Raw genomic sequence first — 27,234 nt, forward strand, 5'->3', positions numbered from 1 at the left:
TCGCCAAGGTGCAGAAGGCATTAATTCAGCCCTTTCTTCCTGTTCTGAAAAGGAGTTGCCTTGCTGTTTTACTGGTGGTTTACACACATCTGTCCTGGGAGCAGGGGAGAAATCTGCTTTGGGGTTCCCTCCTGGGCATCTCATTAAATCAGGGGAGCTGCAGATACCTGGATCCCAGCTGTTAAAGGGCTGGGGTTTTTTGGTGGTGGCGATGGTGAGAGGTTGGTCCCTGTCCCCCCCCAATAAATAATGAAACAGAGGAACAGCTCTGCAACAGGGAGTGAGCAGTAACACCAAACTCTCCGGCAAAATCCTCAGTGCTGCAGCAGGAGCTCAGCCAGGCTGAAGGCTGCGACACCAGGTGAATCACAGCCAGATATTCTCTGAATCCACCTAAACCGTTTGTATAGCTGCTGACCTCCAGATACCTCTATTTTCTCCACCACGTGGACCCAGCAATGTCCTGGATTTCACTCCTGCTAAGCTGTCTAAGGGCTAACACCTCGGTCAGACCCTTCCTGGTCTGAATGGAGATGCAGCGCCACGGTATACGATGGTTAAGAGATCACTGGGCACAGGAGTGATGGAACATGGAATTTTTAGCAGCATACTGTAAATCATAAGTCTGACGAGCTTTGCTCCCAGTCACTGCAGCCAGTCCTGAGCAGCAGAGTTTCCTTCTGCTCACTTAGAGTCTTTTTTTGATGAGTTTCTCCAGTTTCCGTATCCGAGAGGACTCCTGCTCAGGCGTAGGAGCGCTCAGTGAGAGGGAGCCGGCATTCTCCACTCCAGATGGGGGAGCTGGGAGGCGCAGGCGGAAGAGGTCCAGCATGCTGCTTTGCTCGCTCCTCTTCAGGCCCTGCGGGAGCAAAAGAACAGTGAAGTAAGCCGGTTAGACTTCACTGATCTGGGAGCGGATGTGCACGAGAATAGCTGCAGGAGAGCTCATTTCAAACCTCAATCTTTTGTTCACCCACCAAGAGCTGTATGTGGACCTCTGGATGATCCAGAGACAATAGAGCTCAGCGCCAGGAGCCAGAGCAGCTATGAGCATGCTAAGTGAACTGAAAAGTTATTCTTCAGTAGCAACTCCACACACTTTCAGAGTACAGAGGATACACTTGTCTTCCAGGGCTTTTCCCGCTCCCAGACCCCTGTAAGTTTCTACTGAAAATAGTCCCCAACAATCTCAGTGCAGTGCTAGCGGATGAGCAGAAACCCCGTGGGACAGGTTCTAACCTTCATGTCTAATATCTTCTGGAAAGTGTCTGTACTGCAGTCAGCAAGGAGCTTGATGTAATTGTCGACAAACACAACCGGGGGCTCGTGCGGAGCCATAACCACCTGCCAAGACAAGAAAAAAAGAGATCAGACAAATTCTATGAGTTAAAGCCAGCGCTCAGTCAACTCAGGCACAAGAATGACAGCAGGACTGGCTTCTCCTAAAATAAAACGCTTCAGGAACAAGAAAGAGGCTGTACGTGCTGCTAGTAACTGAGAGGTAAAGGTGGGTTAAGAGAAGTAAAATAAGGAGCGGGGAGGAGGACGAGGTCTCTTCCCACACAGCAGTGGTGCTCCGACCCAAGGGGCTGTGTATCACGTTTCAAAGACCAGCAGGACTTTGTCTGTACACCCGTGGGCTGGCACGCACTGGCGCATTGGCAAAGGTGAAGATTTTATCTTGTTGCACGGGGAAGACAAGCTGGGGAGCTGCCCGGGGGAGAAAGGCAGTGCTGCTGGTGGTGGTGGCACTTAGAAAGTCCCCAGCGGATCAGGCAGCCTGGACGCAGTCCAGACCCTCACTTTGGTTGTGTGTTCCTCTCGCTCCCTCTTGCCCGGAGGCTGAGCAGAGACAGTGTGTTGCAGGGGAATCTGACAGCACTCTGCAGTCACTCCCTCCGTCCCCAGGACAGCGTGGCTCAGCAATATGCTCTGCAGTCTTCCTGCTTCTGACATGTAACCTGATGGGTGAGTGATGCCACACGCAGCCGCTCCATCCTTTGGGTGCAGCTCCTCTTGTACGCTGCTTTGGAGAGACTGGGATGCACTGCGTGAAGCCCCCGCTGACATCTGCCCCGGAGCTCACACCCTCTTAGTCCCAGCAATGGTCAAGTCAGGAAAAAAAATTAAAATAGCCTTGAAGCTGGAAAGATGATTACTCATTGTTATATTTTCCTTACATAAGCAGTGAGCTCCATAGAGAACATATCTTTTGATAATACTGGGCAGCCAAAACCATCTTGCTAGGGAAGTGTGTGTGTGTGTGAATGTGCGTGCGCACACAGGGCAGAAACAGCACAGGACCAGACTCTTCCCTGTCTCTGAAAACATTTCCATATGTTTCCATTGACCCAGCTCACCCCACACTGTATTCTATCACCGAGACATTTCTTTCTTTCCCTGCACTTCAGACCAATGAAACATCATAGCCATGTATACACTTATAAATCCTTAATTTACAGCCCTTGTAAAAATCTTCTGCCAAGATGAAAAGCTGGAACTTCAGACAGTGTAGCCAGAGGAAAAAGGAAACAGCTCTGCAGGACGTGCGCACCCTGACGCCCTCCTCCCCGCTTGCGTCTGTGCTTTGTAGGGCTTAGCTGAATGAATTTGTTCGTGCCATCTACAGGCTCGGTGACACTCCTACTGAATTAGCTACACTAGTATAAGCCTGGGCACACTACTCTATGGTGGTATTGTTGTATGCAACAGAGGCATCGCTTCTGAACCGTCTCGGTAGTAGGTAGGAGAGCCCTGAAAACAGCAAGGAAGAGAGTATTGCCCTATGCTTCTGATGGAGTGAAATAGTTCTTAGGGAAAAGACTCTTTAATGTACAATTTGGAAAGAGCAGAGAAAGTCTGAGCACTGATAAAAAGAGAGAACCCACAAGGCAAACAGAACGGCCAGAGATGACCAGTCAGCTCTGGGGGCCTGCGTGGAAACCTTCCTACAGAAATACTGGTGGTCCAGCGGGAGCAGGCACTTCAGAGCCTTTTTTTCTCTCCCAAACCCAAGAGACGGGTGCCGACACCAGCCCCAAACGCTGTGCGTGGGTTACCTAGGCTCAGGGTGATCTACTCAGTCACTACGATTAACAAACCTGCCCCAGCCAACCATTCAGCCCCATCACCCACTGACTACATGGGGTATTATTCTGTAAAACAGCTCTGCGGAGCACTGAATGCCATAAGCGTATTGCTGTTTAATTACTACTTACACCGACACTGAGCCCTCACTCGGGGCTGGCAGAAGTGCTTCATGCAGCAGCAGGGCAAGCACGGGATGTCTGAAAAAGCAGTCACACCGCTGCTGCGCAGCCTGCGACCAGCAGCACTCCGCAGCCTGCGCTCCCTGCCCGAGGCACTTCCTATGGTGCTTTCATCTCAGTCCCGATGAAGCCAATGTGATGTTAAAGGTAGACAAATTAATTGCATGACTTTCCTGATAAGCTCCAAGGAAAGACCTGTTTCTGTATGCAACAGACACCAACCTTCCCTGTTCCTCCGCTAGCAGTACCAGGCTATTGTTCTTCAGGTCGTTTCTAAGAAAACTTAGACTTGCTTTAACGTATCTACTAACATCTCGGTCATCTTACTTGAAAAGCGTGGAATTGCAGAACTAATTTCTGAATTCAGAACTCAAACTCAGCTGTGACATTACCTTGGGCATGGGAGCAAAGCCACGCTGAGCAGCAGGCCAGCACAGAGAGCTCGGGCTCCGCACCCCCTCCTTGCCTTGGCGGCAGTTTACGGGAGGCTCTGGCCGGAGGCTGCCTGTCCTGCCCGACCCCCCGTCCCTCTGACTCACTCACGGCAACGTCTTCGCAGTGGTGTTGGTGAGCAGGGACAATCCCATTGCCCAGGAGGGTACAACTGCACAGCTCCCATGGCTTCTCCGGGGATCAAACCCGCAAGGAAACTGGGGGGAAGGGGAGATTCCTTTGCTTGTTACTTTTTATGAAGACAACACACTGCTTTTGGGTCATTTTCCAGGCACCAGGTCTGGAAAATGAAAAAGGACTCTGGTGAATACAGTAACCCAGACATGTTTGCACTGGCTGTTACACTAGACAGTAAACAGGTGACTCAAGCACGGCTTGGCTCCCCTGCGGGATGGAGTCTGCACAAAGGCCTGGAGTAACCTGAACTGGCGGGTTTGCCCTGCGGCAGACACTTACGGATGCTAACTCTGATTTTCACAAGCTCCTGAGGGAATCTGGTGTCCCAGCTCTCCCTTGTAAGCAGAACTTGAGCCCTCGGTTACCTTGAAAAATGAGGATGAAAACTCAAATGCGATGTTAAAAGAGAGTGGGGGCAAACCCAAGGCGATTAAGCGGGTTCTGTAGAACAGCTGGCAGCGCACCCGGACAAGCTCGCATACGTTCATGTGCAAGTGCAGATTGCCGCGTTCAAAGGAAGGGCCCCCTGGAATTCGCTCGCTCCGATTCCCAGTCCAGCAGTCTGGCTGGCAGGTTATCAAAAGTCTTGAGTTACCTTCAGGATCATTTCAGCCCGAGTCATGCCTTTCACCACTATCTTTGTGTAGCTGGCAGGAGCCTTCCTCACCACTTGGGACCCGATGGAGGGCAGATCCAGGAGAACCATCTTCAGAGAGTGAGTGTCCAGCAGCAGCTGTAACAGTTAATCGCACCCTGTTATTCAGGCCCCTTTTACCAAGCTCCGATAACTGCTATAATCCAACATCCTTACGAGTTTAACACTTCCCACATCGGAAAAAGCCCCGGTAACTGGACAGCAGGAACAGGAGGGACTGACCCATGTAATGACACTTCAAGGAGACACGATCACCCGCGGCTACGTATCAGCACCGTTTGTTGACTTTTACAGAGCACGGCTCTGCTGCCTTGAAATGACTTATGGCAGCTCAACATCTGGCACATAAGGCATGGATTTCCAGTCCTCTTCCCCTCGACAGTATAAAGTGAAACAATCTCGATTACCTGTAGCTGTAGCATTATTCAGATACTGAGGTCAAACAAATTAACACCATGCTTCCTTCTGCACCCAACCACCCATTGTGTGCTCTTCTGCATTTACTCAACCACTTGTTTATTTATTTATTTTTCTTTTAAAAAGAAAACTGCAACACAATACAGCTAGATTGAGAACCGCTCAATATCCTGTGGCACGCTGAAACTCCTGTATGTTGGTTTTTACTACGCCAGCGGCTAAATGAGCAGCAAGGAGCAACCACGAAACTCAGCCCAGACAGACACACACTGTCTGATAACAGGCTGCCCAGGGAAGGGGTTGAATCACCACCCCTGGAGGTATTTAAAAGATGGGCAGATGTGGTACTTCGGGATGGGGTTTAGTGGTGGGTTTGGCAGTGTTACGTTAATGGTTGGACTTGATGATCTGAAAGGTCCCTCCCAACCTAGACGATTCTATGATGACAAAATGTTGTGGGTTAGGGTTTCTTAGAGCAAAATTACCCCAAATACCGTGCTCGTTTGATTGCACGAGGTATGTTTAAAGAGGTGAGACAAGACCAGTGAAAGACAGAAATCTGAAATCTAACTAGATGAAGAGGAGCACGATTTATTTACACAGCAGCGAGTGTGAAAACCCGCTGGGCTGTCGGCAAACCCGTGCATTTCCTGCAAAAGGCCTCTCAGGAGCAGGTGGAAGCTCGTTCTTCTGCACACAAACCGTTACAGGCACTGCAGAACCCGCCAGCAGTCACCGCAGACAATATGAACACTTATGGTACGGCTTTCAGCACACGTGGGAATTCCGTTCAAATACAAAGGACTGAGCCGAGGAGGGGCGGTGGGTCACACCAGTTCGAATCTGGACCCTGTTATCTGCGGCAGCGTATCATTGCTGTGTGCTGCCTGTTTCATGGTTTGCATGAGATGAACCGATGCCATCAATCTCGTCCTGGGAAGCCAGGAAACCACAGCACAGACGAGCAGCTCTGTGCACCCCGGAGCTGCTGGAGCCTGATGTCGGCTCAGGCTGTCAGAGCTGGATTCCTGCGCGTCTACGAGGGAGCCCATGGACGGAAGATTTTTCCACGGTTGGGGAATTCACATCTTTCCCACATAAACTCTCCCACGTCTACCAGGAGTTTTGCGCACTCTGCAGCCTTTCCCACAGACGCAGCACTCGCAGGCTCTGTCCCCTCACCCTATTTCCCCCCGTTATCCGTTCCAGACCCTCGGCATCGCTAACTCACTGCCACAGCTTGCCGAGACGGAGAACTGTTGTTAAGTCAGAGACACAAACACAGAAAGTGAAACCCCATAGCTGCTGTTCCCCATGCTGAACAACTCCGTAAATACCACCCTAGCGTCCAGATTTCAAACATGACTATTAGCAAACAGCAGGAAAAGCTGCGTTTAGGACCGGGAAGGCCAGGAAAGCATATTCTACAGCACCATTTGCACCAGGGGAAAGAAAACAATGAGGAAAGATGCTGGTGGGTGACTGGGGGGTGTTCGAAAGATGCAAAGGCAATTGAGGACCTACATGCTGCAGAGACAGAGAAGACCAGCTTCTGAAGACCTCTGGTACATCTAACCCCAGGAAGTTATGTCCCACTGTAGTGAGATACATTCACTGTGAATCAGGCTAATAAAAACTTCCCAGTCTGCTTTAAAGAACCAAATTAAGCCTGTTATTCCAATACAGTAATATTAACACCTTTTAATATTAGATGCAAGCCCACTGCTGGCAACCCGTTAACCGCGTTAGATGCTTATTTAAAAAAAAAAAAAAGACTTCATTTAATCCCTCTCAGGTTATTGCTCATTGCACAAAATGAGCGGGAACCGTGCTCCACTCATTTGCTTTCCATTAAGAAAGAAGAAGGTTTTGATGTAAAGCTCCTGTTTCATTTTGCAGACACACACTGCTCAGAACCCATCTTTGATGCCTAAAACCCCAGCAGCTTTTAAGGCACTGATTTGAAGTTCACAGCAGTCCCATTAGGGATGATTCTGCTTTTTTTTTTCTTTTTCTTTTTAATCAGCCCACAGGAGAGCAGCTGTACGTGCAGGGGACAGCTGAAAGCCTCATCCAAACCTCATCCTCGCAGAGTAGCGGGGTCCCAGCCCACAGGCAGGGTGGGACATGGAGGGTCACCCACTCGTGGTCTCAAGGTAACAAATACCCTGTGCTGCCCACCCACGCGCAACTCGAGGACAGGGGTTCCTGTCAAGGGGTGGTGCTTCAACAGAAGCGTGTTCGTTAATTCAAGTGGCAATAATTACACATCCTTCCTTCCCTGACATTGTGTCTCACCATCTTGGGGTATCTACAGCTCTCTGAAAGCGCAACAGGGAGGCAGTTCCTGGGAGGCAGCTGGGGAGTCCTGAGCCCCAGATGTCGGGTTGTCACTTCCCTGGGTCTCAGTTACTGAGTCGCAGAAGTGGAACCGGCTCTTCCCTGCCACGCAGCAGCGTTTTGATGCGTGCTTGCAACGCCTGAGGAAGTGAATCCTGGCAGGAAAGAAACTGTCCTGTCTTCAGGCACTGCAGCATCTCTCACCTAGTGAGATTCAAAACTCCCACCAAACCCAAGGCCTCTGTTTAGCAATTTTTGGGACAGAACACAGAAAACACTGCACTATGCCCCCACAACCCCATCCTCCCGGCACGGCTCTGAGCAGAGGAAGACAGCGGCCATCCATAACGAGCAGGCAAACCAGAGGAGGTAAAAATCTATTTGCACTCACTGGAACTCAGCCAGGACAAAGGCTCCAGCAAAACCACCATCAGGCTGCGGAGGAGCCCCTGCGCTCCCACGGCTTCGCTTCCTCGGAGAGGAAGGAGCCAGCACCTGGGAGCAGCACACACAGTCCCCGGGAGGATCCGGCGTCACTTTGTTTGACAGCTGGCAGGCCGCCACCGCGGGCATGTGGCACCGAGCACCGCTGTCACTGGGCCCACGTGGGGAATGCGTAGGACCCAACCTGCTCTTGGCATACACACTGTCATGTGAGACCAAGTGCTGTGGGTGTTTTAAGTTCAACACTCACAAAAAAAAAAAAAAAAGGCTTGGTGTTTAAACTACCCGAGCTGAGAAACTGCCTGGACACCTGGGTTTTTGCGTGGGTTGTTTTTTTTATTTTCTGTAAAGGTTTCCTGTTGTCAACTATGAATTGAGCATGCCCCAGCTCTTCTGAGCAGAGAGGCCACAGGCTTGAGTGTGACCCCGGGAGGAGGCACAGTAGCAGCAGAGGGAGATTGAGTGATAACCTATTTTGCAAAAGGATGGGACGGAGAAACAAATCTTTCCAAGAAGGACACAGGAGCTTCTTGCAATGGTTTCTGCCACGAACAACTTTCTTCCCTTTGTGTGAGACAATCTCACCATGACACCTTAGAGAAGTGCGTAAGAGGTTTGTTGTTCCTGTGCTATTGTTACTTCGACTGGCAAAGTGAGAGCTCCTCTGCTTGGGAAGACACCTCGGACCCCTCTCCCAGGACAGGTTCAACTGCAGCGGGATCACTATAAACCTGCTTCCACTCTGCCCTGCACCAGCACCAGCTCTCTGCCCCTTTTTAACAAAAACTGCCATGATTTCTTGAACCCCAAAGTGATGAAACATTACAGCCAACGCAATTACTTTTTCTTACCTGTTCTGCACCCACCATGCTAATAGGTTTGCACTTGAAGAGATGGTTAATGAACTTGGGAATGAAGGAGCTGCAGAGAAGAGAGAGAAAAAGACACAATTACATGTGAGTATTTGGAGTCATACAGTTTTCCACGGTAACAAAGCACGCAAAACCAAACCCAGATGGCTTTCCAAAAAGACACTCTAAGTGCCTGGTTCTCAAGCTGACTCCAGCCACATTAAGTATACCAAATAACAAACCAACCAACCCACCCTAGGTACAATTCTTTAATCCACACTGCTCTCTCAGTTAATTGAGAAGTTGCACACATGCTCTATGTAAATAAATTGCTATAAACTGTATATGAAGTATTACAGTACAAGGTCAAGAACGGGCAAACAAACTATTGTACATAATAAACCCAGCAACATGCCAGGATTAGTTTAGCTGTTCACGGAGTGGAAGTATCTTGACTGTATCCAGAACCTGCATTTTACTGCATACTAGTCATTCCATAACATGCATATTACACGCTGAACTTGAGGTCCAGCCAAGGCTGGAGGTCTGCTGGGCCCTGGACATTCACACAGAAAGGCACTCTTCCAGAACGCTTCTGGCCAACACAATCAAGACAAGAAAAAGTTTTGTGAAAAGGAAAACATCATTACCCTATTTTACTAACATGGAGTTCAGACTCAGAAAAATGACTAAGGTACATTTACTCAACTGGGGAGAATTTGGCGAGGATGGAAGCCCAATATTCATCACCTTAGACAATGGAACTCCAGAGCACCAGCTTTGCTTTTAGCTTTTTGTTTCTCAATTTTAGGCTTTACGGTAGTTTCATTCTTCACTGAAGAAGCAGATGCTCCCTTCTAGCAGGAGCGCTGGCCGAGCACCCGCAAGACAAGCTGCTGCCCCACCGACCCTACTGAGCAGCAGCACCAGGACAACTGAGGAGCTGAACATGAGGAGAGGGGCCAGCGTGAGCAACACAAACTCCCTCTGTCAGGACCACACCGCTCATACTCGTCTTCCTTTCGCTGCCTTGTTTTTAATGTACTCTGCTTCTTTCACACGGCTGCCTTTGGCTGAATGCCTACAAAGCTCACGTTTCCAGGACCTTGTCCGTGACCTGGTGGCAGGTCTTAGATTTTAATGGCTCCGTCCTAAGTTCATACAAGTTGGTCTGTTTTCTGTCCTTTTGAATGAGGTGCCATTTATGGTGATGATCTAAATTCAGTGTGGTTTCCCCCTTCCATCTCTCAAGCTATTTGTTTCCTTCCCATGAAGCAAGGAGCACGGACAGCATCTTGTTTGTCCTGCCACCTGTTTTCCAAGCCAGGACATTTATGTTTCGCCCTTTCTCATGGAAGAATGACAAAAGCATAACTCAGGCACGGAGCATGCCAAGCTGCTGAGCAGACTGAAAGAAACGGTTCAAGGAAGAGTCCTTCCAAGCGAAGGCTCCTTCCCTTCCCCTTCCCTCAGACACAGCCATGACCTCTCTCACTCAATCATCTTTTCCTGGAGAGGTGTCAAGGAGAGCAATTTCAAACTACTATTGAGAACCAGCTACTGGGCTGCCCCAAACAGCTTTGAATTTGGCCACCAGAGAAACAACCTTGGCAACAAAATATAAATAAGAGGAGGAAAACAAGCCCCGTCTCCTCTTGCACAAAAGCACTGCAGCAGAGACGTAACTTATGTGGTTTAGAAGTCCATTTTTCAGGCGTATAACTAATTCCCAGAGAGCAATTAGAGAGTGCCAAGCCCAGCTGGAGCTTAGGTGATCCTATAGAATGATCAATCAGTAGCAGCTCTGGATGCAGCAGCTTGCTACAAGAAGAAGAGTGCAAGAGAGTAATTGTACCTTTGATCTCGCACGTAGGTCCAACTCTCCCTCCCTCTGTAAGGTCAGGCGTGGAGCTAACGCTCATGCTGCCTATGAGAAACAGGGCGAGCCTTTCTTTCTGCAGGGTGGCAGAGCGGCAGCCAAAGGACCCCCTCCCCTCTTTTTTTTTTAATCTTCTTTTCTATGCAACCACATGGTCTCCCATAGACAGCGTTCTGTCTTGCATGAAACAATTCCCAGGCCCCTTAGGATGGCCACCCACAATCAACGCAGAAGGGTAAAGCGACCTTCCATCCCCACATGCCTGTTATTTCACGCTGCATTATTGGAAACAGCTTCTCAACTCCAGCAGGACAGACAAGACAAACCATAAGATCCAAGGGCTGCTCTGGTATTTTTTTTACTATTTTTTTTTATTATTTGGACTAGCAGAGACCGTCAAGAGCAGTTGCACTTAACTGAAAAATTCAGTTGAGTCTCTTGCCTGGGCTGGACTCAATGCTTGGCGCTCTGAGCGTACAGCAGGCAATCCTGATGTGAATAATACGTGCGTATTCAATGGCAATGCTCTGCACGAGGTTTTGTACTCTAAATGCCTTTACTCCCTGTGCATCCACAGAGCTGGACTGGATGCCAGAATTCATTTACAGTTTCGGCTATAAAACTGAATCCAGCAAACCCTCCATAGAAGCAAACAAATCCCCAGTGTAATAATAAAGCAGTGCAAGACAGATTAGGAACCTAAAGCACAGAAACCACAGCATCTGAGCGGCTCCCATCCAACGGGAGTGGCTCTGCCAAAGCCTATGTTTTCCTAATCCCCTGCACTGATGATGCATCAAACACAATTCCTTGCTAAGCAAGGCAGAGATGCAACCGCAGTCTGTCTGTCCGATAGGAGATGAGCTACTGCAGGACATTATTCAAAGCATCCTGGTGTCACTGAGTCACTGCAGCCGAGAAGGGTTTTGCTTTACGCCACCCTCCGAGGCAGTGACCGGCCCTTGCAGGCTCGCCCAAACCTCCAGGAGCCTCCTCCTCCTCATCTTCTTCCACTTAACTCTTCTCACTAAATGCATGATGCAAAGGCCAGAGCAACTGGGAGGACTCCTGCTGCAGTCACCCACCACGCTCGGCTGTTCGTGATGGACGAAGCGCTCTTCTGGCGAGGGGGAGAGCTGTTTGCTTCTCCTGTCTCTCGGTTCTAATCTCTTCCTCATTGAGGTCAGGTCACAGACTTCCCAAACACATCCCAGCATAGCAGCCACGGCTTCGCCACTGCGGTTTTTGTTTTCAAAGGATAAGGACGGAGGTGCAGTGAGAACAGAGCCCCTCACCCTGCCCTGCGAGTGCCTCCTGGAAAGCTGGCTGCCTCTCGCTATTTCAAGGCAGTGAGGGTTGCATATTGGTCAAAACAAAGCAAAAATGACAAATTAGGTTAGAGGATTGATGCAATTCCTGATGGCCATTTTTCTTCTTCCAGACTTGGCTCAGATCCCTCAGTTTTAAATTTAGTGACTTTAGATGCCTTCTCCCCTGTGGTCCTGTAACTCAACACGAGCGCTTTATACAATCCATTAGAGCTGAGAAGTGGCTGGCAGTTCAAAAAGATACAGGCATTAACATACGGAGAGGCACAATGCCTGTTAAAAGGATTTTCAGCAGTCTGGAGCACACAGAAGGCCAGGTATTTATATTGGGCAGGCCAGCATGTTCCATAAGAATTCCGAGTTCCAAAAATACAAATGGTTGTATGCATTAAAATGTCATAAGCATTTTAAGTAGATCAGCGCACCGTTACCACTGGGCTAATTCGCCTTAAAACCAACTTGTACAGAAGGACTCTAAATATAATCTGGCAAAAACAATCTTCAGGAACCAAATTTTCACTTCTACACTTGATCCACGGCACAGTGAATTCAGGACTGTGTCTTAATTTTAATGTGCTGCAGATCAGAGCTGCAGTTGTATTAAAAAGGTTTTGAAGCGGAGCGGCAGTTGCGCAGGTCTCTGTGCTCTTCCGTGGAACAAGCTGTGATGAAGGCACTCAGCTCAGATGTGAACTTTTCTCAAATGTGAGAGCTGGGTGTTTTATCCGGAGTTTACTCGGTATGTGCTTAGCCATAAAGTTAAAAGGGAGGCAACTAAGCTGAGGTATTAAGAGTGTGCTGTGAACAGCTGAGTAAATGGGGCTTTTTATTTATCACCATGTTAGCGTTATAAAATTCAACCGTAACCACATAGAAGGCTTAAGTGCAATAAATTTTCACTGAGACAGCATTTCAAACAGCGATTATGGGCAACGTCATAACATGATTTATCTGTAACTGCTCCTTAATGCAAACTAATGAGTACCCTGAGATAGAAAGGGGGAAGGAAACTCTCAGGCCAACCTCCCCCGCTGTGAAAGCCAACGGTTCTCAGGACAGCCTGCCGCATCCTTCCCTGCTGAAGCAGGAGCCGAAGCTCCAGTCTCAAACCCACACAGTAACTGCCAGGCCATACAGTTTATTTCAGGATGATTAGCTTATTACAGATGAATGAAACGTTAAGGTATTTCAGAGTGACACACGATACGCACGGTACCGCTCCCAAGTCTACCAGCATAGTCACATGCAACACCAAAAGCAGCAGCTACAATTGGCAGAGTCCTCCCGAGGGTTTTCTCAGGGCACTGGCACGCAAAGCTCAGCTGGCCACAGGCAAGCAGGGAAGAGTTCAAAGTATCTTCCCCAAAGAACTGAATCTGTGTTTCAGACAGATAGCTTCAAAGTTTGGATCACCAAGAGATGTGGGAGAGCTGCACCCTCAACCCAGAGGGCAAGGGGCATTTCTGTCTCAACTTCAGTGACTTGCCAGGAGGACACTCGTAATCGTAACCCCAAAATCTGAAGGCCTATTTCCCCTCCTTACTGAACTATTTTTGCAGAGAAAAGCAGCTTTTAGACTGTGAAGGCAGAATACATTCAGCACACATGCCCTCCTTACAGCACGATAGCTATTATAAAAGTTATTTTGAGGCAAACGATGCACCAAATTTCTCAATATCTGGAAGCACTGCAGCCTCTTATCACTGAAGGAAAGCAGGTTCCCAGAGCAAGAGTCGTGGCTACGTTCAGATGTTCAAAGCCTTTTAAAGATGTCCAATCCAAAACCTTCTGTACTTGGCAGACAGTGATGATCACAATATTTTATGGGATGGTTTCGGCACGTAAGGAGGAACCAATCAATACAAATATCTCAGAAAAATCTGCCTCAGCAGGAAACTTGAGACAAGAAATTGAAGTATCTTTTAACCTTGCCAGCAGCTGCTGGTGTTTGCTGCCCTACCCCACCTCCCTCTGCGGTCTCCCTGCGCGGAGAGGGTCTTCACCCAGACACTAACAGCCACTGATGCTGCACTCTGGAAAGCAAATAGATTACCATGTACAGACAGACTACTGAGAACCAGACACCCTGATAAGCTCTGTGCCCTGTTGGTAACTTACTTTGCAAATTTGATGCAGAACTGAGTGAAATACTTTCTCGTGGAGGCCAGATTGTCGCGGATGATGGGGACGTTCTGTTTAATGTGGAGAATCACTGAGGTGACATAAGGACTCTGGTCACCAACATGTTCCACGTTCTGCCACTGCATCTGCACAAAGGGGAAAAAACAACCAAAGAGACTGTTTAATTCATTACGACTCAAGCAATAGGTGAGGAAAACTGTGCAAACTTCCTGCCAAAAGATCTCTAAGGAATCATCAAGAGACTGCCCCTGCAATTCACCGCCAAGGTCAAATTCTTCGTCACTACACTGAATGAGCAAAAACCCTTCCACAACAAGATACAAAGGAAACCCATAATGGCCCTTTTTGCACCAAAGAGATTGTGACCGGTAACCGACACAAACGGGGACTACTAGGATTAAAAAAGCTTTTGGAGCACACCAGACTGCCTTCATATTTAACAGTTTGCCGGGATGAAGTGCCCATATAAATCCTGATTATAGGCATTTGAGAAAATATCTGCAAGCTTGCAAAGTTGGGATTCCTGTATGGCAGCCAAGGCTTTAATACTGGTGAGACTGATGACAGATAGATGGAAGAGGTAGAAATAGTCTTCAAGTCCAAAGCACTGTACACCAGCGTAGCTCACGCTGAAAACACTCCGAGCGTACAAGCTAGGCTGCCGACTTCAGCTCATCCCAAATACACAAAAAAATACAAAGCAAGAAGAGTTACTTAACCTCCCATTATGTTTTCATTTACCGTCAGCAGAAATGCAACAGAATAGCCCCTGGGAGCCAGATGTGCGACTCCCCTGACTTTCTCTAAGCCTTATTTGCAGCACACAGGGTGTACACAGTATAATTCATGTGGGGAAAAAAAAAGCTAATTGGGTAAGGCCTGACCAAGCATCCGTGTATATAAAAAAGTTTCACTGAAGAACACGAGCATCCAGAAAAGCGCTCTTAGCTCTGCTGCTGTTCAGAGATTATGCACTCTGCGCTGTGTTCCAACTGTTTGGAGATGCAGTTCCTCGTGCTGGAGATGAAACAGGAGGAAAACAGGTATGAAATCAGGATAGGAAACTGGGCACATGCAGAAGATGAACATTTTCTTTTGAGGGGGGTGTTTGTCCTCAAACTTGTTTTCTCAAGTTCTGGATTTTGCATGTAAAGTTTTTTTATTCCTGGTTTTAATTTAATTACGGCTACTTTGTCCCCGGCAACCCAACGATTCAATTCCATCCAGACAACATGCAGCCCAGTGGGCAAGAGACATCAAATTCTTTGCAAAACCACAGCGTCTGAGAGAGCCTACACATGTCCCACCAAAGCTGTCCTTTATAATCCAACCAACCAAAACTCCAACCTGCGCATCTCGCGTCACCCGGGTAGCTGGAAGGGATATCTGTCCCGTCACCTGCTCTACAGGTTTCCATTCTGTCTTATTTTCATTTGGAAGATTGCTCAAGAGACAACTGCTTTTCTACTCCTCACGGTACTTGTCATATCCGAGGAAAATACTTTGCGGCTGTCTCCCTGACGGACTCGCGCATTCCCAGCGCCGGCCCTTCTCGACAGACAGTGATCCTCAACCAACCCACCATCCCCACATAGCGGGAACGGCCAGAAAGTGGGAAGGCACTGCTGACTTGAATTATTGCAACAACAATAAAACAGTAGCTTTTTCATTTTGTTGGTCTTCATTCCAACAGCAATACTTTACAACCAAACTTTTGAAGCACGAACAGTAAAAATAGCCCTTTGTGTGTGTATGTGGGCGTGTTTCACCAAAAAAAACCCAAAAACCCCCACACCAGTAGCTGCAACGAAAGACATAGTACACATACTGAAAAGTCATCAAAAGAAATATGAGCCCAACTCTTCTGGTAAAGCTTTGTTCCTGTCATTTTAAATTTATTCCTCTTTTTCCCTCGTCCTATGTTTTTCTTGGGATATCCACATAGTTTACATACACAAGCTGAAAACGAGCCCAAAGAACAGGAGCAGCGAGGCCCCGCGTTGGCCGGCCGAAGGGAGAAGCCCAGCGCACGGGGAGCCCCGGCAGCAGCCAAAAAGCACCTGCACACCGCAAGGACAAGGGCAGATGGGCATGAACTGGAATGCAGGAAATTCCGTCTCAACGTGAGGAAAAACTTCTTTCCACAGGCTGCCCAGAGAGGTGGTAGAGTCTCCATCTCTGGAGATGTTCAAAATCCCCCTGGATGCATTCCTGTCCAACCTGCTCTGGGTGACCTGCGCCGGCGGGGGGTTGGACTGGATGATCTCTGAAGGTCCCTTCCAGCCCCTGCCAGGCTGTGATTCCATGATGCGGCCACCTGCAAGGGCAGGACCTGGGTTTGACGACCTGGTGCTACTTTCAGAGTTGGCTTTCACAACAAAACCACAGGACCGTGAAGATTTGAGGGTGCTTTCTTAAAAAGGGGAGGAGAAGAGAGAAACCCTGAGCAAAACTGGGGTGGTTTGGCACATAAGAGCTCCACTACCTTCTGGGCATAGCGGGGGCTAAAGAGTGCTCCTGGGTCTGCCCGGCTGCAGGTCCCCATGTGCCCACACGTCCCTGTGTCCCCAGAGAGCCGGGAGCGGGGTGGTAGGGCCACACCAGGAACCGCCAAGTCTTCTCTCCACGCCCAGCACCGACATGGGTCTCTAGCAAAAGGGGTTGCTTCGTGATTTAATGGAGGATGGATCAGTCTCCAAGTCTCCCCGTGCCCAGTAGCATCCCACTGCCGGCTTATCGCTACCAGCTCCAGACCAGGCATGGTCCAGCACCTTCTCCTTTGACCTCGTGTGGTCATGCCGGAGGAGGTGGGAGGGAAAGGAGAGCCAGCGGGTGCTGCAGGCAGCAGATATTGCTGCCTTTGAAACCGCCTCCGCCGCCTTCTGACACAGGTTTTGGTTTGCGCTGTTGCACGTTGCACCTTGTGTGATGGGTAAAACGCGCTCATGCTGACTTTTAATTAGCAGCTGGCAGCCCTGATTGCTCTGCTCTTGGGGCTTTCCTTGTGTGTATCGGAGAGATTATTAGAGCTCCGTGTTTAAGCGCTTGCTGTTGTCCACTCGGTTGTAAGGAAGTAGGAAATTGCAGCCGTGCCAAAAGGTTTTAGCAAAATATAAAAAACCAGCAAGCGATCGACATGAGTCACTAAAATGTCCCTCAGCCCCACTTACAAGCACAGTTTTACATATAAATCAATGCTTAATTCAGCACGTAAATCAAACCTTACCCAGTGCAATCCATAAACTTAACTGGGGCAAAAATATCCCATGCAGATTAGCAGTTCCCTCATCTCAACAATTAAAAATAAAGCACATCAGGCAATTCAAGCGCCTGCTACAGATCACTACAACGCATTCCCAGTACTTTATTACCCAGAACATGACAACGGGGGTTTAGGGCAAATTCCTCTCCCACCCCACATCCCAGCTCCCCTTCCTACAGCCGTGTTTAATCATTCTACACCTGCTGTAAAGTTTGAGTGAAGATTATCACCTACAAATTTTGTAATACGGGGCCTTCTCGTCATTTACCACTTCTTCCAGAACACACAAGGTAAAGAATCAGAGAAACTGAGCACCATTCCCAGCTGAAAGCAATATTCACGATGCCATTTTCTGTGTTAAATCTCCCAAAGTGGCCTGCAGCCAAAGCGGATTTAGAGGTTTAAGTATTTCTTAATTTACCTCTGTAGTTACCGAACAATTTTGCAAGGGGGAAAAAAAAAAAAAAAAAAAGTCAGACTTCAACAAAGGACCAGGAATGTTGAATCTTGGAGGACACCAGAGTGAAATAAATGAAAAGAAGCTAAACAAAGGAAGAGCTGTAATGGAGTAGGGGTCTCGAGACAGACATGCCTTCCCAGTACAGGAAAACTGGAATGGATCAGGCACGCAGTCTTTATTCCTTTAATAAAGACTGAAATTTTACAAGTCCAAATACTAACTCTGCATTTAAATAATGATATGCATTTCTTATTCAACTGTCAGAGTAATATCCCAGCCCCGAAGGAAAGGGAGAAGGAGGGAGAAGGAAAAAAAATCTCTTTCACCAAACCCAGGTCCAGTAAAAATCACATAAAAGCCACTCTGTCTGATGCAAATAGTGGAATGTGTGCACAAGTGACAAGTATTTATTTAGCTAATTTCATAACACTTAACTTGTTTATATATCATCAGTCCCATCACATGTGCTGCATTTTACCAGTGTTCCAAAGACAAAAATAAATGGCCTACCAGCTGCTGCTTTCTCAAGGTTGTGGTTTACTTGGTATAAACAGCCAGAGCTAAGTGACTCAAATACTACTACGCTACGTACGTTCAGGAGATCTGAGGAACTGACACGGCGCACACACGCACCACCTGAAGTGCCGAGCCTTCCTAATGGTGTTATTTTACTGGGGGGGAAAAAAAAAAATCCTCTTTTCATTTGGAACGTGTACAAGCTCTATTACCAGCTGCATTCCACTTCATATATTAGCTGGGGGTGGCAGGGCTAGTTACAGCTGGAGTACATCATAAAGCAGAAAGCTATTAAAATTCATGGCAGTGAGACAGTGTGTTGATCCTACAAAAATGGAGCTCTATGTTTAATATTTCTAATTAAAAAAATAGTTCAATCCACTTTTGTTGTCTTCACCTCTGTCTAAAGCAGTCTGGGTTTTCACAATACTTTGGCAAGAAAAGACAGCTCTGCATTTCAAACGTATAAAAGCCAGCAGTGTAACTGCAACAAAATCCTTAAGCACTAATCACATGGGCCTCTCTAGAAATGGCTCCATATGTCCTTGAGAGGATCGCAGAAGCAATAGGGCTCAATCTCAATTCCGTACTACCTTTTGAGTACCTCCATTTAACGGCCACAAACAAGCAGGCCAGTAAAACTCGTCAAAGATCACAAAGAGCACAGCAAACGAGAAGGTGCATTTGAAACTTCACGCTAACAGAAGTCAGCGATTTTCCCAATTTTCAAGGCTCTCACTGGCATTAGGAGGGGAAAGAGAAAGCTTTAGATACGTACAGAAAGTCTTTTATTATCCATGTGTTTTTATGTGCTGCAAAAGAATGAAAGCTCTAATCTGAACGACAGGTTTTGAAGTGAAGGATGGATTTATAACTACAGCAATTGCTGCTCTAAGAAGCAAGAAGAAATCAATATACGGTGAAGTCTCAAAAGGATATGCCAATAGTCAAATCAAGCAATCAAACAAGAACTCCACACGGATCTTAAGGCCACCCTCTTTCCGAAACAAATCCATGCCCTACCTTGCTCATAGCAGTGAGGGCAGGGTCACAGGCTGCATCCAGGTCCTGCACTAACAGCTGTATGCTGTTGGAGATCACACTGAAAAAAAAAAAAAAAGAAAAAAAATCAAGCACGAGTTTTAGAATACTACTCAGCAACACAGTGCCAGAACTGGCTTACTTGACTGCGAAAGGAGGAAAATCATCTCCTAGATGACAGGAGGATTACGCTGTGAATACACACGGATAAAACTTGTACAGAAAAGAAGGCGGGAAGTTCTGCGTGCTGTTCATCGGGGAGCTACACAACCGACTTTAGTGTAGAGAAGACATTTTTATAGCTGACCTTTCTTTGTTTTGACACATAGAAGGGGCTGGAGATCAAAGGTGTCAGATGGGGTAACACCCCCCCACCCCCCACCCCGCATCAGGAAGAGGAGAAACCCCCGAGTACTGAGCCCAGACCAGGATTCAGCTTCAAATTTAATCCAGTCTGCATAAAACTAACATTTCATCATCTCTCTACTTATTCACAGTCACTATTCTACTACTCACAGAAACTTGTAAAGAAGGTTTTAAAAAAGTACATCTGTATGAGTTCTGAATGTGTGTCCCATGGAGAAGATCAAGGCAGATGTCTTATTTACACTATGTCTAGGATTGCCGCCATCCATTGTTTGAGCTTCTCAGAGACATATACCAGACTAAAAGACACATTAGTCAAACATGTTTCCCTCCCTCCCTCCTTTTTTTTTTCTTTTTAAAACAGCACGATACGGCTTGGAGACATATTTGATGCCACCACATTACGATGTGCATAAAGGTGCAACTGATCCTAAAACAACAGCCGAGAAACACTGTCTGCAGCAACGCAGACCACTCTCGAGGGCACATAACCCAGCGCTTGGATTACAGACGACTTCTGCTAGAGGTAATAAGTGACTGTTTCACTAAGGAAGTACAGTTTTTAAAAACAGTGTAAACTTTAAATCTGCCACAGATGCCCGTTTACAACTTCAGGATTATATATGTAAGAACTGGATTTTACTTTTCTCTTTCTCATGATGGTGGCGCAGATGGGAATCGCAGATCTGTAAGAGATCTGACCAATGCTTCCATCTTTTCTCCCCCTTGTCGTCTTCGTGAAGTTCTGGGTACCATTCTGCAGTTCACTGTTCAAAATATTTTTAAGTGTCCACTTCCCCAGCGAGATACGGTATCTCTTAATTCTCTTAGTTCTGCTGGTGGGATCCGGGTGGTGTTCTTCGCCGCAACCCACAGAGGTTGTCTTTTCCCTTTCCTAGAGCTCTAGCACATACAGACTAGAACAGGATGCCGAGTAAAAGACTGTTCCTTCAGAGCAATTAATTTGTTTGTAAAGGCAACCTCATCCAAAATTAGTTGGAAAAATTAGCATGGGAGATGAAGTGACTACTGGCTTCAGGTTACACCATCTGAAACTTGCATCGGGATAAAAAAAGCCTGTGACCGTTTCTGCTGGTACCTCTCTGCTGGGCGCTACAGGATTTACTCCCTTGGGGGATTCCACCAGCTCAAGCTCTGCCAAGGGAGCCGGACTGGAACAACTGTCTCTCGGGCAGAGCTGACTCCTGCAGGGCACCTGCTGGCAGTGACTTGTAGGAAAGAGATGTGGTTTAGCACCAAAATGAAACACAACTCTCTCAGTGGAAGGAAAGTGACTGCACGGCTCATCCCCATGTGTCAGGGGTCCGTCTGGAGCGGGGCCACCCAGTACAGGCTCTCGCCTGAAAACCACAAGATTGCAAAAAGGGAGAGAAACCTATTTGTCTACATTTCAAAAGAAAAATAACCGCTGTAGAGGCGTAACGGTGCAGCAAGAAGCGCGTCGCAAATGCAAAGCGTCATGACACACCCAGAGGGTTTGGATCCCGGTTCCGCCAGAAGCCACTGCAAACCTTTGCCCCAGGCAGCACGGGACACTACTTCAGCGGCAGTTAATGAACCCCCCCACAATCCCTGAGACACACAGAAGTGGGCAGACGGGGATGCCGAGGCCATCAATGAGCAGTGCGGTTCTAGCAGACGCAGCCCGGTAAGCTCAACACTTCAGGCCTTGCAGAGGTCTCTCAACGCTGTCCCACAATCTCACAACAGACCAACGGGGCAGGGCGGTGGGAATCATGGATTTCTGGATATACACAATAATTTTCCTTCTGTTGAGCTTCAAGAAGAGCTCATTATCTTGCCCGTATTTCCTAAAGAAAATGCTTAGCCATCCCCGGGGTAAAACCCCCCGAGTCGAATGCTTTATACACATTTGGGGTGGTTCTGCACTCTCCTTTCTGCAAAGGAAGAAACACTTTCCAGGGTGTGTAAGCAGCAACGTTTTATCACTTTCTTTATGACCATGCCTAACAAGACGTCAAATCCCAGAAGAAACAACTTGTTTGATGTTGAACGAGCGAACGCCAGGGAGAGGTTTATAGCTATGACTTCCACTGACAGAAGACTGGACAAAGCGCTACACTGGAACAGATTGAAAGTCAATTAAAAAGCCTTTGTTACAAGATATATCAGGCATGTCAGCTTAACTTTAAAGCTGTCCAAAACAGCAAACGCGAACTATACATTTAAACAACTTCCAAAACACATCACATTGACCGCCCGCGACCAACCACCTCGTGAGGCGGCCACCGTGGAAACCGAGCGGCGACTCGAGGTAGCTGCCTCCTGCCACACAGGTCACGAGAAAACACAAAACTCACCCTCGACTTGTCCGTGTTAAGAAAATCCCACCATATGGCATATTTTATTTCTACTCCCCAGCAACCTTGCTTGCTTTGGCTTAGCGGACACAGCAAGCCTAGCTTTCCGTCAGGGATTCACTCATAAAAAGGTCTGTGAAATATGGAAAGGGAAGGGAGTCTCCGCAGCCTGGAACGGAGCCCGAGACCATGAGAAATACCTGGATGGAGACTCAGTGGGATCCTGCCCACTGGAGCCAGAGAGGAGGAATCACAGGAAGGAAGTCTTCAGAAAAAAAGTATCTTACCGCTATCTGGGCCGAATCTTAGTTTTAGGGAGAAAGAGAACTGGTGATAGGGATTATTTTCCCAGCTCTGCCAAGGTTTCCTTTTGCCTAATGTGAGGCAAAACAATAATTTTTTTGCCTCGATTTCCTTCTCTCCAAAAACGCTCAATCTGTTTGTCAGCGGTGGAGAGGAGAGGATGTTAGAGGGGAGTATTTTTAGCATCGTTACGTGAAAAGTTATTTTAATGAACGATAATCTTCTCTCAATTATAATCCCCAAATATAAGATCGGATCAGTCTTTTATGTCATCTGAAATGGGGTTTGATCATACTGACAAGGCTGCTGATTAACAGTGGGAAGTTAAAGCAGGAAGGAATGTACCGAAATAGCTTCCTTTCTTGAAATGTAACAGCCACCTCGCAGAGCTGCCAAGATGCAAATGATGTTTCAAATGGAAACTCACTATTTCCTTTCCCCTTTCCAGTGCTCTTGTTCCTTTGGCTGGGACGATGGGGAACAACTACATCTGAAGTCTGTACTACTGCTGCTCTCGGACTAGCCAGAGGATGACCATTCCTTCACCAGGGAAATGCCTGTGCCTATGCTGCATGTGTGGGTGGGTCCTACTGCTGGCTGGGTCCTACGGCACTGGGATCTTGGGCTTGTATTACTCCAGCACCATCTGGCTGACAAACTGGGATGTTGGTATATTCTGGGAGGATGCATCTGCTGAACATACATGCTGAAAGTGTCCATCTCTCCCGTCAAGTTGATTCTCTCCACTAGACTTGCATCCACTTTTTCTTTGAGTTTCTCTTCCAACTGTTAAGAAACAAAAGAAGCAACAGAAAGGTCAGATTTCTTACTGGAAATGACCATTCTTGAAAACTTATGTCCTGGAAAAGTCAGTCAGCTTCTTAAAACCTAACTTGTGCCCAGACTATATCCAAAACTCAGCCAGTGAACAGTGGAAATCTCTCCGTGTTGGACACCCTAGACATATTGCCAGGATGGCCTACGGTGGCACGGTGTCCTCAAAGTAGTAACCTCCAAGGTCATATACGCACCTCTAGTGTGACGCGCTAACGTACTAGCTTAACACCGTGGCACCTTTCCTGCGAATAAAGATGTTTTCCAACACCCTGTCTGTGCCCAAACTGCAGAGGAGGATTGCCAGTTTAGGAGCCTTGTTACGGCCAAACATCACAGCTCATCTACCAGCCCACAGCGCTTCCAAAGCACCTGAATGTGAGGAGCACCGCGGCTGCAAAGCATATCAGCATAAATACCTTCTCTCCTCACTCCACCTTGACTCAGTATTTCACGCAGGCATTTTCCCAAACCTATTCTGAATTACTGTTTTTCTTGTTTTTATAAAAGGGAGATTGTGAACCATAAAAGCCTTTTTTTAAAAAACAAAACAAAAAAATTTCATTCCAAATCCACAAAAATTATGTAACACATATAAACGGATAGCATCCAAAACTGATGCTGCAAAGCAGGATTACAAGCAAATGACTTTTCTCAGGTAGAAACAGCAAAGTCAATACTTCCTTTCTTTGAAATATAGATTTAATAATGTAGAGCTCAATAATCAGCGGGATGCTATGTGGAGCAGACACTACTATGGATATTTTAGGACTTCTGACTCTTCCAGCCTCCGCAACCGCCTGCCCCTGAAGAAGGAGCAGCGCAGCATCTCACGACAGACGAGGGGCTGCTGCTGGCTGCAGCTCAGAGGCGCTGCAGAGCAAAGCTCACCTGCTGGGTGGTCGCCAAGCAATACTCTGCAGTACTGAGGATGCTGCAAATGAGGCAGAGTTCTTCTAAAGTAAACTTGGCCACTTCAGAGCCTTCCTTTTCTTTCAGCAAACTAGTGATGGTGAGCCCACCACTGCTGCTAGTCGTCCTGGAAGAAAAAAAAACCCAAAAGACAAAACCTGTAAGGCTTTCGAGTGTACAGACACACACATTGAAAAATTACTATGAGATTTTAATGCCATAAAAAGCCCTTAAAACCACAAAGCCCAATGCCCAGTGCATTACAGGTCAGTGTCATTCTACATCAAACCCACAACTGCTATTTTAGTTGAGGAATATCTTTTAGAAAGACAAACAGAACTTGATATGAAGTCTTCAGGCAAAGGACAATTCACTCATTCACAACGCGGTAGATTAGGATGCGAGTGGAATACAGCTTTCCCCCGCTAACTTCACCTTCACTGCCAGTTACTCAAAATCTAATTAAAGATTACAGAAAAAATCTCAGTAACTATCGGGCAGCTTGTCATATTTATCTTCTCAGTACTAAACAGATGTCAACACACATTTGAAACTTTGGTAATCTGCTTTAAAAAATGATGGTATCAACACAGTAAATTATAGAAGATGCGGCTTCTTTCCACCGTCTTCCAGTGATTAACGGCTGTGTATCAACAAAGAAAGACTCAGAACAGTTTAGAGTCAGGAAATTCCCTACCTCTCAACTCTTTATAATCCAAATCCATTAAAAAAAATAGGACAGTGATATTTATCTTGGACAGCAAAAATGGAGCACACAAAAAAATGCGTATAAAGAATGCTACTGAGGTCTGATGGAGAATGCACATTAAATTTATCTTTCCACTTGTCTGGATGTAACCCTCTCCCCTTCCATCTGTAAAAGATTTTACTGCTTTCAGAAATTCATTCTGCTGCTCCCAGGTTTACAAGGGAAACAAAGTGAAGATGGCAGATAGCGTACAAAATTATCTGTAGTCAACACTGGCAATATGTCAAGGAGCTCCTTTAGCCGGTACGCTTACCCACATTGGTGTAAACCCGTAATGATTTCTGCAATTCTGAAAGTCAGACCTTTCTGAAGCCTTTCTGAAGAGGCTTGGGCTGGCATTTCCAAAGGAACTTCAAGAAACTGTAAATCTGACTGCTAATCAAAGCCAAATATGAAGCTATCCTCCAGGGGCCCTTAAAACAAAAACAATGCCGTGACTGTCCATTTGGTCTCTTGCTGTTTCTCAGTGCAACAAACCCAACTTTTGAGAAAATCATGAAGTAAATGCAGTCCTGTTGCCGCCACATGGTTTCTTTGACAGCGAAATGGAAGTGTTCACAAGTATGTATTTATTAATCATCTTTACAAAGCATCTGCTCCTCACAGGAACGTCTCACCAGACGGTGCTGCAGCATTTGGGACGCGAAACTCACTTGGGCAGGTTTCCAGACAGAATTTTCCAGGCGTATTCCCGAAGGTACTTCTGGAATATGGTGGTGAGGGCTATCATGGGCTCGCCCGTGCTGAGCTGGGAGCACTGCACCATGCACTTCTTGTAGTACACAAAGAGGTCGGCACAGCTGGGCAGGACGGCTCCTCCTTCGTCCACGTTGGGCTTGGGGGGACCTTGAGCCTTGAAGTCAGCCACAAACCTGTCAATCAGTTCGCCGAGATTCCTGATGCGGGGGAACAATAGAAGGATATTTTAGTATGTTGGGGGAGGAAATGGAGGGAAGAGAGAGAATAACACTTAAAACCAGATGCCCCGTCTTGTGACGCCAGCAAACACATTCAGACTTTAGAGTCGGGTATTCCAGCCCTTTCTTATCTCCGCCCCTCTCAGCACAAAGCTCATACAATAACGAGGACCGGGCCAACGAGTAACGACCTTTTGTACTCCAGAGTTTTAGTGGCAGCTTCAATCTGTTCTCCAGTCGCATATAAAAGCTCGCAAGTCTGCCAGGAGAGGGTTCAGCACATTTGATGCAAGTGCATAAAGCTTACGCTCAAGTTTCATTCCTGGCACCGGCAAAAGTAACAGTCGGGCTTCCCATATCAGCGGCCCCCGGAGCAGACCTCGGGGAATACAGCTTTTAAAGGGATGTGCTCAGAATGGTGCGCCATTTGCCATTTCTTGGTCCCATTTGGATACCACCTGGTTTTGTACAACTTCACACATCCTTTAAAGAAGTTTTACTTAGCACGAGCGCAAAGTGCACTTCCTACTTAAACTCTTTTTAAAAGCACAAAAAGCCCTCCTATTGTCTCAAGTGATTCATTATAACCTGGTCCTTACTCAAATATTTTGGGTTTTAGGCAACAACAAACTTCACTCCACCGTTTCATCACGACAAAAAGGCTTTTTAGCATGGCAGAGGGCCAGAACCATCAATACAGGACCAAAGAAGTCTTCTGATCTCGGGGAGTTCCTCTGGTCCAACTCCTCCAGAGACAGCTCATCCGTGTCAGGAACCAAGACCAGCTCTCCCGACACCGGAGCTCAGCTGAGTGGGGCTGAGTGGAGGAACCTTTGCCAGATGAACTCAACTACAGCAATAAACCTCCTCCCCCGGACACACAAATACACGCAGCCTTCCACAAGGAAGTTTGGCTTTTGAGGAATACAGAGACATTTCAGATCACAGAGTGGCACTCCGCTGACCGAAAAGCAGTTGTGAAGTTCCTGTATTTTATATTCCCGTTCCCACTACGGTCTTGGCTCCGTTTCACCCAGCTCTCCCCCTCCCACCGCTGAGGCTGTAACGGCTGTGCCGTGCCATGATCCGGGGTACCTAAGCAGAAAGCCACATCCTCCAAAGGAGAATGGGAGAAGAAAGAACCTGAACTGTAACTCCCACAAGAAACTTAACTATTGGTTAAAAAAAAAAAAAAAAAAAAAAAAAAAAAAAAGGAAAAAAAAGGCATTACTTTATAGTTAATTTACTAACATTATTTTTTAGCAACAGACTTATTTGACAGAATTGCAATGCTGTCCATAGAAATGAAAACTCTTCTTTAAAAGCCTGACAAGGAGTTTCAAGTTAAAATGTTCTCCCCAGCTTAGGCCAGCTCCAGGGCACCCAGCACAACACGGGAGTTCACGCAAAGAGACTGCATTGGGGTCTCCCGGGATGGGTACGGCCTTACCGCCGGCACCGCGGCTCAGACTCTTTAGCACGTTCTGCCAATGAAAGGGGGGAAAAAACCCGCCACCGATGAAAACTTTTCCCCAGTTCCTGTCCTTTCTTTCTTTT

General features: G+C 47.2%; 1 protein-coding gene across 1 annotated transcript in view; it reads right to left on the minus strand.

Moving 5' to 3' along the window:
- Positions 1–559: 559 nt before the first annotated feature.
- VPS53 (vacuolar protein sorting 53 homolog (S. cerevisiae)) overlaps positions 560–27,234 on the minus strand; it is a 64,334-nt gene continuing 37,659 nt past the window's right edge. Inside the window, exons 14-22 of the mRNA XM_009882732.1 lie at positions 25,414–25,656; positions 23,971–24,118; positions 22,949–23,031; positions 19,217–19,295; positions 13,932–14,080; positions 8,607–8,676; positions 4,495–4,632; positions 1,240–1,344; positions 560–859 (exon numbers count right to left, since the gene is read on the minus strand). Coding sequence (XP_009881034.1) covers positions 689–859; positions 1,240–1,344; positions 4,495–4,632; positions 8,607–8,676; positions 13,932–14,080; positions 19,217–19,295; positions 22,949–23,031; positions 23,971–24,118; positions 25,414–25,656 — 1,186 coding nt within the window. The 3' untranslated portion in view covers positions 560–688. The remainder of the gene's footprint in view (positions 860–1,239; positions 1,345–4,494; positions 4,633–8,606; positions 8,677–13,931; positions 14,081–19,216; positions 19,296–22,948; positions 23,032–23,970; positions 24,119–25,413; positions 25,657–27,234) is intronic.

The sequence above is a fragment of the Charadrius vociferus genome, unplaced genomic scaffold (assembly GCF_000708025.1).
Source record: "Charadrius vociferus isolate BGI_N301 unplaced genomic scaffold, ASM70802v2 scaffold793, whole genome shotgun sequence".
In the NCBI taxonomy this organism is placed as follows: Eukaryota; Metazoa; Chordata; class Aves; order Charadriiformes; family Charadriidae; genus Charadrius; species Charadrius vociferus.